We start from the raw sequence: 17,258 nt of genomic DNA on the forward strand, positions 1-17,258 counted from the left end.
AGAATGTTGGTTAAAATGCCAGAAAAAAGGGGGATAGAAGTAGTTAAATATTTGGATTTTTTTTTTGTTTCAAAAAAAAAAAAACAACCCTCTTTGCAAAGAAGGAGAATAAAACAACTCTACTGCTCTGCTTCATAAACAAAAGAAAACCATAAAAATGTTCTTAGGAATGAGTAATGACCATAGATCTAGGCTTCTTCTGCGGACTTTTGCTGTATTCAGCAGAATCTAAGATTTCATTAAAAAGAGAGCATTTCTAGCACTTCTTGTTTGCAGAGAGAGCCCTTCCTTTATGCTGCTGTTTTGTTTGCTCTGCAGCCAACCAGCCTAAAACAATATGCAGCACCATCAAAATGTGAACTACATCCATTTGTCTTAACATAGCAGTAGCATTGGTGACTCCTGATCCTTTATTCGTCCCCCCCCTACCCTCCAAGTACAGTCCGTAGAGAGATGCATAGAATGCTGGATCACACCCAAGCTTTTACTGTTTAAAGATTTGTTTTGAGAGGGGTCGTCCAAAATAAATGCCCATCTCCAGTAATTGGAGCTATTTTATAAAATATCAATGTTCTCCCAAAAAAGAACAAACTTCCAAAAAATGTTTCTGAAGCACATGAGAGAGCAGTATTGAACACAGTAAGTTATCAACTATGATTAACTTAGATTAAATGTAGGAAGTAATTTAGTGTGGTGAATGTATTCACAATTCAAAATACATTCAGCTTTTTTGTTGTTTGAATTTCTCATAAATAAGCTATCGTGCCGATGCAGGGCAACCTCACCTGTGTTTCCTGTCAGTAGCCTAGCAAGGGCATCCTCTCAGGCTTCTGGCTCCCCAGTTATTGCTTCTTCAGGGTGGAGATTCTTGTGTGTATTCCTTTCTGACTGGGGTATTTTCAGATTGCACTGTTCCCTATTAAACCCAACACAGACAGGTTGGGTTTAACAGGGAACTGGGTTGCCTAAGGACACCTGCTTTTTTTTTCTCTCTTCCAAGGGTGGATAACTCCAATTATAATCTACATGGCTCTCTAGGAAGCTCATTTTATTCTTAAGGTAAAAAGTATTACAGAAAAACACATTAAAACAATAAGTTATCTACACACATGCTCATAAGTTTACCAGAGTTCATCCCAATCTTAATATGGATTTTGACAGGAACAGTCCTTCAGACCCTCTGTGAAGGGGGGAGGGGGGTTATAAGTTCAGCTCAGAATAAAACCGTAGTAGTTCCAGTCCATTCAAACTACCCTAAGGTTTGAGACCCTTCAGGGATCAGGGAGCCTATCCATTTGCTGGATCAGGCAGAAGATCCTGAACCAATTTAAAACCAGACTATTTATCCAAAATCCTTCCTTTGTCCTGATCCCTAGAGAAACCAGTTTAAACTAATACATACATACTGCTCCAGGAGGGTGACTTCAAAAGGTTCATAAGAAAGGTAGTACAATAGCATCCCCCCTCCTTACATGGGAAGATCCATACAACGTCGCAAAAATGCAACTGTTTGTGTTAAATACATTTTTTCCCTAATTTCATAGTTTATCTTCTTTCCATAGGTTCATTCATAATATTGCAGTCTGTTGTCAGTCTTTCACACTTCCCAGTACAATTGTAGAGCAAGATCTTTTACATGCATGAGCTCTTCATTTACTGTTTCGCATTTCAGAAATGGGATAAAAATTTGTTAGTAAATCTTGCCGGTGTTATACTTGACCTTTGTAATGATAATTGGATTTTGCTGACCATCTTCTACTATAAAGAATCCAGGTCTCTTTTTCTCTCTAAAGTTTGTGGTGAAATTAGTGAACTGTGTTACCCATAGCCTATTCACTCAACTATTCTGTTGGATGACTTCTCTTGATTAAATAAGTGCTTTTTAGGACGCACACAAGTGATACCCTGTAATTCATAGTTTTCTTTGATATCTTCTATATTAAGATTGTAAACACTAATCTCACATCTAATACAATTTTATATGTATTTTCTATTCTGTTTCCCTGACAAATGCATCGTTATTCAGGATCCAGTTTCCACTAAATTATGCCATGGACTAGTATGGGAGCAGGGTCCAGATCTGAACAAATGTACAGTCCTGATTTAAGCAGGAGTCCATAACTTTTTCTATCTTTAGGTAATATTAGCTCTCTGAAGTCCTGACAAAGCCCGTAAGTGCCAACTTCAGTGGGTTTTAAGCACTTGCTTAAGGGCTCTTCTGAATTTGGGGCCAAAAATGCCTGTCCTGGTTCAATAGAATAATTGATACACAAAGGCCTAAATGGGTTGCCAGTTGCTAAATGGAATTGTCAAAATTGGGCACATAAGGAAATGTTAATGTAGTAGCTATTACTGCTACTGCTAAATAGATGCATGGTACGTTGTCTGAATCTATACAGCTGCCCTGTACACCTAAAGTGACCACCCATCCTGAATTGGGCAGGACAATCCCAAAATGCAGAGCTCAAGTCCCAGTCCTGGGCTGAATGACTCTGGGACAGCATTTGTCCTGGATTTCTTGTCGTGCTGCTCCACATCTGCCTTAGGATTAAGGGTGGCACCAGCCTCTTCCTGGTGGGGGCTGAAGTTGGCCTTAGCACGCTCGCTCCCCGCACTGGCCATAAGTTCGTGCCCCTGGCCAGACTATAAGCCAGAGCCAGGCAGTAGTAAAAGTTCCCCAGGGAATCCGAGCTGCTGTGGATAGGCCTAGTTCTTCTACCTGCCCTGGACAATGTGCCCTGGGGGGGCAGGGACATGGGCTGGGTGCTGCTCTTAGGTCCTTGCCTGGGTGGAGGTGGAGAGCAGGAGTTCCTTGGATGGTTCTTACAGTCTGGCTTCCAGTCCGGCCATGGGGTACAGCCTTGGGAGAAGAGGAAGAGCAGGGGGTGGAGCTTTAGAGACATGGGGCAACTGCATGTGTCCCACTTTTTTAAAAGGTGGGTGACCCTACGTGCAAGATGTGGTCTGACTACTGTGACTGTCTGTAGAAAACCCCACTGGGACTCCTTGTGGATGCAGCAGTTCATCTGCATGTTGCAGGGTTGAGGCCTTAGTTTATAAACTTTTTAGGGGCAGGAACCATATTTTCTTTTCCTGTTTGTACAAGGCCTGGCACAGCAGAGCACTAATCAGGATCAGGGCCTGTGTGCATGTTCAAAATTGAATGAATCCCCTCCTTTTCCTGAAGCCTGCCCTGGTGGTGTTGTAAGTGTGTTCTTTGGGTTTAGTGATATACAAAGACATCAAAAAGAACCAGTCAGACGGGATCTCAGGAGATTCTTTCCTTTTAAGAAAACAAGAATATTCTTGAGATCAAACGTGTCTGCGATCAATCGTTGAGAAGGTAGCCAGACCTTCCTTTGCTTGGGGGCATGTATGGCCTATCAACAAGGAAGTGTAGAGTTTCAGTTCTTTAATTGTTCTCTTGGATGGTGAGGAAACTGCTGCTGGGCAAGAGATTTTTGTCTGCTCCATGCAACATTCCACCTTTAAAAAGTCCAGTGAAATCCCCGTTGAATTCAAAAGAGGTTACGCATAAGTAATAGAGGGCAGGATTTGGTGTGGGAGGGGAATGGGAGCTTGACCACATGCAATAGAATTCCCAGCTAGAAGTATCCTGTCACCCTTTTGACATGGACAGATATTTTCTAGCCTTCAAAAGACATTGGCCTCAATTTGAGAAAGCACTAGATCACTTGTGTCAGTGCTTTCCCAGGCAGGGCAGGGATACTTTCCACAGCTGAGTTTTTAATATGAACTTGAAATCTAGTCGATTTGGGGGAAGGAAGGGAAACGTTAAGTAGGGATGTGAAAGTGTTAACCAATAACCTGAGCTCATTGGTTAATGTACACAGTTATACACAGGCTCCCCCCCCGCACTACTGACTCTGTATCCTGTGAGAGGTGGAGGGGCAGGTGGAAGTCAGTGCTTGCAGGGAGCCAGCTTTTAAGCTGATTCCCCATGCTCACTGGCTCCCAGGGGAATAGGCAGGAGCTCCCCATGTGTGTACTGGCTCCTGCAGAGTTGCTTGCCTCCCCCGTGCTGCTGCCTCTGATACAGTGGAAGTGGGGCAAGTGAGGAACCGGTATATGTGGAGCCACTTTCCCCTCTCCCTCCACCTCAACTGCTGCCTCTGTATCAGAGGCAGCCGTGGGGTAGCAGGCAGCTCTCCACATGCACTGTCTCCCAGGGAGCCACTCCCTGCATGTAAACACATAACTGCTTACATTTTCAACAGTTACACATTTACCTGAATAAACAGATTTTAACATCTCTAATGTTAAGTATCTTCAGGTGCTGTTGGTTTTGTATGGTGCCTGGCACAGTAGGGTCTTGTTCTGAATTGATCCCTAGGCAATACCATAATAAAACATCCATGGCTGGGTCAAACTGTGAAGGAATCCTGTGGCACCGTAAGGTACATATACACAGCAACATTATTTCGAAATAACTTAGTCCATATCTACACAGCAGGCAGTTATTTTGAAATAATGTCGTTTCTTACTCTGAATCCTATAACCCTCATTGTATGAGGAGTAAGGGAAATCGGAGGAAGAGTGTTCTATTTCAAAATAAGTGCTGTGTAGATGCTCCCAATTTCAAAATAAGCTATTTTGAAATAAACTACACAATTGACGTAGCTCAATTTGCTTAGCTAATTTCAAGTTAAGCTCTGCTGTGTAGATGTACCCGTAGAGACTAGCTGATTTATTAGGGCATAATCTTTTGTGGGTAAAACCTACTTCATCAGATGAATTGGAGTGGCGGGGTGTATACAGGCAGTCCCCGGGTTACGTACAAGATAGGGACTGTAGGTTTGTTCTTAAGTTGAATCTGTATGTAAGTCGGAACTGGCGTCCAGATTCAGCCGCTGCTGAAACTGACCGCCAGTTCTGACTTACATACAGAATCAACTTAAGAACCCCAGGCGTCCCCAAGTCAGCTGCTGCTGAAACTGATCAGCAGCTGATTCCAGGAAGCCCGGGGCAGAGCAACTCTGCCTCGGGCTTCCTGTAGTCAGCGCTGGTCAGTTTCAGCAGAAGCTGACTTGGGGACGCCTGGGGCAGAGCAGCTGGGGTGCTGCTGGGTTGCTCCAGTAGTGCCGCTCCTCGGCGCTACTGGACCAACCGGCAGCACACCAGCTGCTCTGCCATGGCGTCTGGAGAAAAGCCTAGTCTGCTGCGGGGGGGGCGTACTAGCTGTGCCTCCACCCCCCACCCCAGCAGACCAGGAAGACGCGGGCGGCGGACCGAGACGCACCATGGTCCCGCCACCTGGGTCCTCCACGGCTTTGCTCCCAGTCTCCCTGGTCTGCCAGGGAGACGGGGAGCAAAGCCTCTGAGGACGCCAGCAGTGGGACAGCCACGGGGCGTCTGGGCTGTCCTGCTGCCGGCTTCCTCGAGGCTTTGCAAAGCCTCGGGGAAGCCGGCAGCAGAGCAGCCCAGGCGCACCTGGGCTGCCTCGCTGCCCGAGCCCCCCCGCGGCTTTGCAAAGCCTCGGGGAAGCCGGCAGCGGAGCAGCCCAGGCGCGCCCGGGCTGCCTCGCTGCCCGAGCCCCCCCCGCGGCTTTGCAAAGCCTTGGGGAAGCCGGCAGCGGAGCAGCCCCTGCCTCGCTGCCCGAGCCCCCCCGCGGCTTTGCTCCGCGGCCTCCTGGTCTGCAGACCACAGAGACGCGGAGAAAGCCCCCGAGTACACGGGCGGGAGGACCGCGAGGTCCCGCAGTCCGTGTCCTCCAGGGGAGCTCCGTTTGTAACTGCGGATCCGACATAAGTCGGATCTGCGTAAGTCAGGGACTGCCTGTATATAAGAGCAACAAAAGAAAGAAGTTACTTGTGTGAATGAGGCTAATCAACTCAGGGTGGAAATGGTTCATTTACAGCATTTGATAAGGAGATGTGACTATCAAGAGAGGGGAAATTGCATCTGTAATGCATTAACCAGTTAAAATCCTTATTCAATCCTAAGTTGATAGCTGAACTGGAGTTCATTTGCAAATTCAATACTGTCTCCCTTTGTAATCAGGTTTTGAAATTCTTTTGTAGAAGGATGGCTACTTTCAAATTCATTACTAATTGTCCAGGGAGGTTAAAGTGTTCTCACGCAGGTTTGTGTGTTACCATTCCTGATGTCTGATTTGTGTCCATGTATCCTTTGGTGTAGGGACTATCCAGTTTTGCCAATATACATGGCAGAGGAGCATTGCTGACAGTTGGTGGCATATATCACATTAGTGGATGTTCAGGCGGATGAGCCCCTGATGGTGGTGTGGCTTATGTGGTTAGGTCCTGTAATGGTGTTGCTTGTACAGATGTGTGGACAGTTGACAATGGGGTTTGTTTGCGGGGATAGGTCCCTGGGTAGGGATGAGCATGTTTAACCAGTTAACCGGTAAGCCTCATTCTTAACATGAGAGGCTTATTGGTGAAGGTTAACCGTGGGCACTGCCATGGGCAGTGGGTTGCTCCAGTCCTGTGGGGCACCTGCTGTGGATAGGAATGTCCGAAGTGGGCCTAGGAATCCCATAGGCAGGGGCTGCTCCAACCGGGATACCAGAGCAGCCCCGGCCTATGTGGTGCTCAGGCTCACCATAGGCAAGGGCTGCCCTGCCCCAGCAGCCCCATTTGCAGTAGGTTTGGGGGCAGGGGAGAGGAAGACCGGCTGCTCCAGCCCAGTGGCGGGGGAGGTCACTCCAGTTGGGCTGGAGCAATACCCTATCCTCCCCATCCATCCTCCCCTTTAATCAGTTAACTGGTTAAACAATTAAACGGGTTTTTATGTCCCTGTTTCTGTGATGTTTTTGTGTGGCTGCTGGTGAGTATTTGCCTCAGAGTGGGGGGCTGTCTGTAGGCGTGGGCTGGTCTGTTTCTCAAGGTTTCTTCTACATGTTGATCTGAGGAAGTGGATCTGGCCCACGAAAGCTCATCACCTAATAAACCATCTTGTTAGTCTTTAAAGTGCTACATAGTCCTGTATTTTATAAGAGTGAGAAATTGTTTTCAGGGATAGGTTATCAATGATGGGCTCTGGAGGGAGTTTTAGCTGGGGGCTCTAGGTGACAACCAGTGATGTTCTGTTATTTTCCATGTTGGGCCTGTCCTGAAGTAGGTGACTTATGGGTTTTCATCTGGGTCTGTCAATATATTTAATACTCACCTGCGGAAGTGGAAAATCAAGCATTCTTAAAACTTAAAGATCTTGTAGGTGTTTGTCTCTCTGAGGGATTGGAGCAGATACAGTTGTATCTTAAGAATTGACAGTCTAGTTTCCCTAATTTTAAAATAAAATTTGTCCCTTCCTCCCCCTCTCTTCTGCACCAGGTGATATGAGACCCACACAAACAAAATAGACTACAGTACTTAAACCAAGGAAACCATGAAACTGTCTATAAACATCAATCAGGTTGTCACATGTGCAAAGTAAACATAGTGGTAAAAAAAGAACATTTCCTCCCACCATCTTTCTATTATATTTCAGCTATGGGTGTTGTCATAAATGATGGTAGGCAAAGCATTTGAAAAGAACCCTGATTTTTTTTTTAACTGATATCCCTGTTGTAGCTCATTTATTTTTCTAGTGTAAGGTGCTAAAAAGTTTTTTCCTCTCCTCCACCAATATATTGTATTTATATATATTTGTGCTTCTGAAATGGAAATGTGAGTGTGTATGAGAGAGAAATATAAATAATAAGATTGGCTTATTGAATGGCGTCAGCCAGTGTTGAAGAGACTGTAAGATTGTCACTCTGCTTGTATGTTAAGTAAAACCAAAGCCAAAAATTACAATTACGCTATTCTACAATTTCCAATCTTAAATGAAGGCAGGGTAAAGTTGATTAACTCTAGCCTGCTTTGTTCCAAAAAGTAATGGAACCAGTCTGTTTAACTGGATGGTAGTTTTGAAACAAAACTAGCTCAGTATTCCTCACAACTGCTTAATTCTTTGCCCGGCAGACTGACATTAGGAAGAGACAGTGAAGCTTGGTCATCAGTGTACAACTGTTTTGTGGCTTTCATGTACCAGATATTATAAATAGGACTCTCTCTCACTCAACAATAGGACGTGACTGCAACAGGTGTTGTGCTTTGCTTGTATTGTGCATGGATATTAGTACCCAAATACATCTTGAGTTGTGTATTGTTTTCCACATTGTGTGTGTGTGTGTGTGTGTGTGTGTGTGTGTGCTCTTCCTCTGTTAAATGTCAGTTGACATTTATCAAGTGACAGTTATAAATTAAGATGCTTGTCAATGTGTTAGAAATAAAATCAGCATTTTTTTGAAGCAGGAGGTAATAGCTTATGTAGCTTCTGTGTACAGTGTATTTATGTGCAGTTGTCTGAATGTATTAGCAGAAAAAACAAGGGAACTTTAACACCGGGCATTTGTAATAATGGAACATGAAATCTCTTGAATGTGATCCTGGTTTGAATCTAGCTCCGGTCCAGAGCTAGACAGGGTTGTTACAGTACTATAGCTGCTGGGAAGGCTATGGGACAGATTGTGATCCCTTTTTGTTGTCTGGCTATACCAAAAGGAGGACAGCAGACATTTGATATTGGTTTAATCAGGCCACAACTTTTTTATTAGATGACAGAGCCTGCCTGGCAGGTAAATGTAAAGTGCAGGTAACCCTGTGTTCATTCCATTATTACCAGTGGGGCTTCTCCCAGCTCCCCTCCTTTTTCCCTCTAGGTCACCCACTTGCCCACTTTACAGTGAAGATGTAGGCGTCTAAGGATGTTAAAATGCATTTAATTAAGTAACTGTGTAACCAGCAGTTACACATGGGGTGCAGTCAGCTGCCTGGGAGCCAGGGCACTTGGGGAGTCAACTTTTAAACTGGCTGCTAATGCGTACTGGTTCCCACCTACCTCCCCCTCTCCTCCATGCTGCTGCTTCTGACACAGAGGCAGCAGCAGTGGATTCAGGCAGCTCTCCAAGAGCTGGTGTGTAGTGGGAACCAGCTTCTAAAGCTGACTCCCCACGCCTACTGGGAGCCTGTGTGTAACCGTGAACGCTAACTGATCAGCTCAGGCTCATTAGTTAACCAAGTACACGGTTATACTTTCACATCCCTACAGGCTTCCTGGTATTCTTAGCTAAGAGACTAAGTGGTTGAAGCAGGGAGAATAAATAAATGTCTCACCAGCTGAAGGAAGCTTCCTAAGACCAGGCCCATGTGGAGAAACTTGCACTGCCATTGCTGGTGCTCTTGTGTACTTTGAATGGAGGACCTTTGTTTCCAGTGATATTAACCTGGTACCTTTCACGAGCACAAAGTGTTTCCTTGCTCACACCCTTGTTTGCACAACATTTTAAAAACAACGTCCGAATAATAAATGGGGAAGACTTACATCACAGTTACAGTTAAGCATCACTTTTTTCTTTACCTTATTCTTCTCTCCTTCAGATGCGAAAGTTGTGTGGAGCTGCTGTTTGTCCGGGGGGCTGGAAACTGTCCAGAGTGTAATACGCCGCTGCGGAAGAGCAACTTCAGAGTACAACTCTTTGAAGATCCTGCCATAGATAAGGAGGTGGAAATTCGGAAGAAAGTATTGAAAATGTGAATATCTTAATTCAGAAAACGAAATTCAAATGGCCTTAAATTATTTCCATCTTCAGAAAATGATTTAGTTTTGCCAGTGGGAGTGTACGGATGTATCTAAAGATTCAGATGTCTTAATTTTGTTTCACTTTGAAGGTTTTAAATGTCTGATTTTATTTAAAAAAGGAATTGATTTTCTCTGCAAGCCATGTTGCTGGTTGACCTCATGAGGAATGGAGGCTCAACATGACCTTGGGGGATCCTTGCTTTCCTAACCGGGTCTACTGTGTGTAATGTGGATGAGTGGGAGTATTGTGCTGGCCTCATTGAAAAGAGTTTACTTTCTAAATTGAATTGGCTCTAGAGTATGAGGACAGTAGTTGCTTTGTCTTTCTGAGGTTAATCAGCAAGTGGAGCAGGGAACGGGCTGCCTTATTATTGCAATCTGGACCTATCTTTGGAACTGTGGTGAGAATCCCTGAAATAAAGATGGTCTGGACCCTGTAAAATGGGAGAGTCCCATAGCTCCGGCTCTAATCTGAGTGCAGAAATCAGCATAGCTGTGGAAGAGCCCCACAAACCTGAGTTGGCTGGTGCTGGCTGGCCAGCCTCAGGTTTTTCTTTGCTATAGACTTATGCTTCTGAAATCTTCTGTGCCTGACATACATGGAAACATCAGTAATGCCATCTCCTCCATGGAGCCCTATAAGTGTGCTGGTATCTGTATTGCTACAGACATACTTACTGATGGGTATTTTGAAATGAAATTACCAACATAATTGAAAATGGCATGATCGTATGATGTTAGTTAAACACAATCTGCAAAATATGTCACATTTTAAAATGTGGTCACAATTTTTAATATTTTGGTTCAGAATTCCCTAGGGAGTAAACTATTTTGGCCTCTCACCTTTATTGTTGAGTAAACTGTCAGAAATAAAGGACGTGTTGACTCTTAAGGTAGGAATCCCACAGCATTTTATGTTTATTGCATGAATATCTTTTGTATTTCCCTCATTTTGGGTCAGACTTGCACATCCCATGTGAGCTTTGAGAGGTGTGGGTGCCTGGGCTCAACTACAGTGCACCTTATTGGCTGCAACAGAGCTGGGCACAAAGCCAGACTCTGCACTTTTCAGCCTTTTTCCACAAAGAGTTGAGGTGCTTATTTGTGGTACTTTCAGTTAGAAAATAAGTCTGCCCTTTTATTAGACATGAGCAAGGAGCTAGCTTGGAATTGGTATCTGCTAGGATATGCCTCCACTTCTTTTCTTTACTTTGGGGATGGGCAGTTGTATCTCACTGACAATAATCCTTGGCCAAATGTACTATGCATGAAATGAACACAATGTTGAATTAAGCTGCCATGTTGGTGCATTATGCAAACAGTAGTTTCTCGTCTCTCTCAGATACAATAAAAGAGAAGATGACTTTCCCAGTCTAACGGAATATAATGATTTCCTGGAAGAAGTAGAAGAAATTGGTAAGTCTTAATGCTTGCATTTTTGATGTGCTGTGCTCATGAGACCACAGGCTTTTATCTTCCAACTGCCTCGGAGAATATCAAAGCTGCATTTCTTTAATAGGATTTATCATGGTACCTGATGTTTATCTAATTACTTTTTCCTTACATTTTTAATCAGATTTGCCCAATTGGGGGACATATTTAAGTAATAAACATTTTATCTGCAAGAGAAAACTATGATGCATAGAGGAAGTAGTGTTTTATTGCTGGAAAGAAAAGGCATACAGGGTATTGTTGGTGCTGCAATAGCAAAGATTAAACAAAGAAGAAAAATTCTAATTCTTATTATATGCCTCTGTTTACCTTTATTTACCATGACAGCAGCCATATGGCGTCTTTCATCATTTTGCTTCTGTGAGTACAGTAGTTGGAAGCTGCTTTGAAGCAGATGACCTTGCATACCACTGTGGCCGCATTTTGTTGCTACGCGGGAAAGGAAGTTTTAGGAGCAGACGCTGAACTCTTTCTCTTTTGGATTTGCTGAAGCAGAGATTTGCCCTTTGAAAGAGGAATTTGTTTGTATTGGAGTTCATTTTCTGCTTTTTCAGAGTTACTCAGGATTTATGGAAGGGTGCTGGAGTCTGCATAGACAAAGACAGAAGTGTTCAAAGGAGTCATTCTTAAATTGTTTTTTGGAGGAGGAGTGAAGGGGCTAGGTGCTGTCAGGAAAGGTAATGATTGAGGTTTAAGAGAAAACATGGTGAAGGTGATGTTACCCCCTTTTAACTCCTCAGCAAAGATGAATAAGGATTCCTCTGAACTTTGTTGCTGTTTGTTAGTTTCAGTGGCTGTGTCTAGACTGCATTCCTCCGTTGACAGAGGGATGCAAATGAAGCACATCGAAATTGCTAATGAAGCCGGGATTTAGCATAAACATGGCTGCCAGTTGTTTTTGACACGGAGTTTTGTCGACCAAAAAGGTAGTCTAGACGTGGTTCTGTCGACAATAAACCTTTTTCCAACAGCTCCTGTAAACCTCATTTTGCTTCTCCTTGCTTTGGAGGCTTAGTAAATTACAAGTAAATAAACTCCATAAGGCCTAAAAACAATGTGGTTTATAGAACTAAGTATGTAAAACATGCAACAGTGTACATCTCTGCAGCCCCTGGGACATTTGTTGCCCCCCCCCCCCCCCAGTGATTGTTTCTTTGGAATTCAATTTGAGCATGTGCCATTTACAGTGTTGTCTCTCGTCAGATGCGACCTATAACCTTATCTGGAAGATTCATTTCCCCTTCACAACAAGCTTATCATTTATTTTTTTAAATGGAAAGAGCAGGGGGAACACTGGTGATGTAGCAACAAACATGAACATTTTGGTGCTCACCTGCCAATATTTCTATTTTGTTTCTCCCACCCCACCCCTCCACACACACCTTTTGAAGTGGTTTAGAATGTTACCATTAAAATGCTTTGGGCTAAAATGTTTTACACAAGTTCTTGAGTGGAAACCACATTTAAAAAAAATTCCTCAGGAAAAATCATTTTGGCAGTTTTTAGATCATTGCAAACACTTGATTGTAATTAACATTAGGAAAAAATGAATGGTGTAAATTCTGCCCTTGGGTTAGCTATGCACAGCACCCATTGTGAGGCATATGTATGTCCCATTGATTTCAGAGAGCAGGAATAAGCCTTGCAAAGAACACTGCTACAAGTACAATAATAGCAGCCACACCCTTTGTGCCTTCTCCCTATCCTTCCCTTCCGTATTGCTTCTTTAATTGCTTAAAAAAAAAAAAACCCAAAAAACATAGGGATGAGCTCTTCGAGCCAGGGCTGTCTTTTTAGAGTGTGCATGTACGGTACTTAGCACAGTATGGTTTTGATCCTTCAGTAGGGCCTCTAGGCATTACTACCATGTACATAGCTAATAATAATTATTGCGTTATAAAGCTTGCAGTATACTCAAGTAGGAAAAAGTGACTACTATTCATGTGCCCTATGGGTAAGAACTTACCTTTCCACTTTTCAAAGACTTTTTTTATAGTAACCATTGTTTAGTAACTTGTGCTCATGCCAGAATAACTATCTAGTGAACACTTACTGGATGTAAAGAACTTAATGCCTGTGACTTTTTTACCTGGTTTTTTTTTTTTGTGGTTCATATAAACTTTAACAAAGGAAATGACACAATGCAAAGGCACGCAGCTCTCTCAAAATATAAAAGGCAACAAAGACATGGAGAATTTCTGCACCTGTGACATCCAAAATGTCCCATATTTGACCTGATGGGAATGAGTAATTGGAAATAATTCTAACTGTGAAAGCACTTCAAAAAATCATTCTTTTAATGCTAAAATGAACTGAAATGGAACATCCATAATTCATAATCTTTAATTTAGGTTTTTCCAGCTTCAGTATTAATTTTTTTCCCCATCCTCTCCCTAAAAGAGGGTAAGAGCAGAAGAGGTTGGGATATTTGCGATCTTCAGTTGATGCTGAAAGTGGTATTTTGGGGGGAGGTGTTGGAGCTTTAGCAATCAGCTTTGCTCTGAAGCTGTGTGCCTTCAGCAGTGGGGATGTAGAAGTTAACCTGTTAACTAATAAGCACTAGCCACTACTGGGAGCCCGTAGTGGTGGCAGTGCTAGTAAACCCCAGGAGCCTACAGGTCCAGGAGCCACTGGGAGCCTGCTGGGTCAGCAGCACCAGCAGCCTCCTGGAGCCTGTAGGACCCGCAGCTGCCAGCAGCCTGCAGACCATTGAACTGTGTTAACTGACTGAAATTCACTTCCTCATTTAGCAGTCATCCCTGTGCCACCTCCAGTCTCGAAGTGGCAATGTGCTTTACGATGATGACGGTCTGGAAGCATAGGTTGGAAATAAGGGGTAGGAAATGTGATGTCTATGCTACACCAATATGTGCCAGTAAGTTTTTAACTTAAATGTAGCTGTTTTATACCAGTAACATTCTACATTAATCACTAAATCCATGTGCAGAATAGACCACAGGGTAACGATTTACAGTTTTGGTTTTAAATATCTCTGTTGGCTAATCAATGAACCTGAGAATTAGGGAGTGCTACCCTGCAGGAGAAATATTCATTGACCTTTTTTATTTTATTGGTAAGGCAGCACAATAAATCAATTTCTACCTTATTAGGAAGTAGGAAAGAAAATCTTGACATCAGCTTCATTATAAAGTACATTGACTGCCCATTGTCAATTGTTTTATGACATCCATACACTGTGGTGGCTTTGTCTGCTTCAGCAAGAACTCCTTATGCCCCATAATGGAAGGGATTGGAGCTGGTACATTGAATCATGGCCGCGTAAGTCCTCCAATCATATTCCCTCATGGGAGAACCAGAGAATCTAGCTTGACTATTCCTCAGTGGCAAGAATTCTTTCTGGTGACCACTGTGATCCACATTTAAAAACCCCAGTAATTAGGAAAATGTCTGATGGGTTGCCATGTTAGTCTGTATCTGCAAAAACAGCCAGGAGTCCTGTGGCACTTTAGAGACTAACAGATTTATTGGGGGATAAGCTTTTCTTGGTAAAATCCACTTCTTTAGTAATTAGGAAGAGAGGGCTCAAAGTTGGTAATGTCTTCAAGAGAAGGTGTGACAGATGTTGATGTTGCTGACTTAAACACCACTGATAGATTTGTTTACCATAAACAGTGCTGCTTTCCCAGGGCCAATAATTGTTCCACCTGGCTTTAAGGTTTGTTTCAAAGGTAATTCTAAATTCCATAGTACATAAGCAGATTGCTTTTCCTTTTGTTATGAGATTAATTTGGAGCTTTTTAAAAAATAGTGAGATAATCTCGCTAAAGGCTGAATTTCAGGAAATCTGTGAGTTTTGCCTAAATAGAATTGAATGTTTCAGAAAATACAATAGGCTTCTTGTTGTATTTCAACAAATGTCTAAAGGCAGGTCAACTCTGAAACCAACCAATGTGAGATGAATAAGGAAGTAAATAATTCTCATGTACAAATGGGCTTTAAGATTTTCAGGCCTATTATATTTCTATTTGGAAGCATGATATAAGTAAAGTAATAAGATTGGCTTCCCTTTGAAATCTTTGCAGAATAGGCATGTGCTTTGCTAGCCGTATTCACATTTTTTTTTGAACTAGGCATATGTAGGATTTGTAGTTTTAACTGTATGTTGGCTTGTTGGTTTCAAACTTTTTTCAAATGTTACTATATTAAAAAAAACCCAACTCCTCTCAAAAACCCATAACTGGCTGAATTCTGCAGACCATATCTGAGCAACACTCCTTAATGAGGTCACTTTAAATTCTGTGGAATTTGGTTCAGCCATCAGTATGGGGATGCTGTATTTTAAATGTTTTATTCTGTAGCTTGTGTTCTTCTTCGAGTGATTGCTCATGTGCATTCCAATATAGGTATGTGTGAGCAGCGTGCATATGCGGTCAGCGGTACCCTTAGGGCCAGCTAGGGAGCCCCCTGGAGTGGCGCCTGTATATCGGCCCATATATACCCCTGCTGGCCTCCTCACACTCAGTTCCTTGTTACCGCCATAACGGTCCTTGGAACAACCCTCAGCTCCTCACTGAGATCCTTGTCTTCATTGTTCTTCTCCTTCTTTTAGTTAATCTTCAGCTAAGTACCTGCAAATTAAGTTACAGACTTTTTGTTGTTTCTTCTTTGATTGCACCCTGCCGCTGTGCGCCCTGTGCCCACGGTAGGGCATGCCTGGCCTTCAAGGCTTTAAGCCCTGCAAAAAGTGCAATAGGCCTATGCCGTGGGGAGATCCACACTCCTTGTGCTTAAAGTGTCTGGGAGAAACACACCTTTCGGAAGCCTGTAAAATTTGCAAGGCTTTTAAGCCCAGAACTAAGGGCGAACGGGAGTCGCATCTTATGATCCTCCTAATGGAGGTGGCACTTCGGGCACCGGCCTCCCACAGTGCACTGGCTTCAGTGCACGATGGCTACATGCACCACGCCTCTCTGGCACCGCAGAGAGCCTGGCACCACTCTCAATCACTGGCACTGCAGAAGAAGAGGCGGCCTAACGGGGTTGGTATGCGCCCTACAGTGGGGCACATGGTGTCGACGAGCCCAGGCTTCCTAGGTCGGGGGGGGGGCACTCCTCCCAGCGAAGGGACGTTAGCCCTTCAGAGGACTTTCCAGACCCATCCACACCGGAGGCCTTGGAGGCAGCGAGGGTCCTCATTGAGTCATCCTCCTCTCTTCCTCCCACCCCGGCACCCTTCAGGTGGCACAGGGACCCTTGGCACCGCTCCCCTTCCAGGGTGCCTGAAGACCCGGTGCATGAGGGCAGACAGCATCGCCCGACCCCTACGGCATGTCTCAGGACGTGACACCGGACTCGGTGTGGCATCATCACCAGGCACTGCCGCCGATCCAGGGCCCACCGGCACCTACCTCTGTGCGGGACTCCAGTGCAGCCATGCCTCCTCCACCACCTCGGCACCGTGGCAAACCAAAGTCCATGTCCTGGCGCGTTGCAGCCTCATTGGCATCCATGTTGGCACCACCATGGTCTGCCTCAGCAGGGGTGGACGAATATTTTGCGGGACCCAGGGCAGCACAATTTCACGGGGCCCCTCTCACCGCACACTTCTTCTCTTACCTGTGTTGTGAGGCGTATCAGCACACCACACGTGCTCCTCCACCGTGCGACGCGTGGTGCCAGGGAATTTAAAATGCGGTATCCTGCCGGCCAGTCTGACCCTGAGCGCGGGGCCCAGGGCAGACGCCCCGCTCACCCTGCCCTATATCTGCCGCTGTGCCTCAGAGTACTTGTCTGATTCTGAGGCGGAATCCTTCTGGTCCTCAAGGGGCTCCAGGTCTCACTCGCGGCGTTGCTCCCGGCACCGTTCCTGGCACCGTAGTCCTCTGTACTCGTACCAACAACAGTGGGCTCAACTGGTCCTGGTGCCCATGGTACAGCAAATGTGGCCCACTCAGCCTCCAGTACAGTGGCCCTTCTGGACCCCTTGTACATACCACCAAAGCCAGGGCATGGATCCTCCCAGACCGGCTTCTGTCTCTTCAGACCCACAAGTTCCTCTGTCGACGACACCTCTGGTCAAGTCCCCTTCCGCGGGCCACTTGTTACCTCCAGGCCAGTCTGTGCCACGTCCATGGGGGAGCATGACTCCGGTGAGCCAACCTCCCCCTTCTTCATCCACGGCCACTTTGGACGATCCAGGACACACAGATGCCCCTTTGGGTGAAGTGCAGAAGGGG

General features: G+C 44.7%; 1 protein-coding gene across 1 annotated transcript in view; it reads left to right on the plus strand.

The window, feature by feature from the left end:
- Positions 1-17,258, plus strand: part of MNAT1 (MNAT1 component of CDK activating kinase) — a 204,420-nt gene that overhangs the window by 52,466 nt on the left and 134,696 nt on the right. The window contains exons 2-3 of the mRNA XM_006110770.3: positions 9,408-9,560; positions 10,952-11,025. Of these exons, the coding sequence (XP_006110832.2) occupies positions 9,408-9,560; positions 10,952-11,025 (227 nt within the window). The remainder of the gene's footprint in view (positions 1-9,407; positions 9,561-10,951; positions 11,026-17,258) is intronic.

The sequence above is a fragment of the Pelodiscus sinensis genome, chromosome 4 (genome assembly GCF_049634645.1).
Source record: "Pelodiscus sinensis isolate JC-2024 chromosome 4, ASM4963464v1, whole genome shotgun sequence".
Classification (NCBI taxonomy): Eukaryota; Metazoa; Chordata; order Testudines; family Trionychidae; genus Pelodiscus; species Pelodiscus sinensis.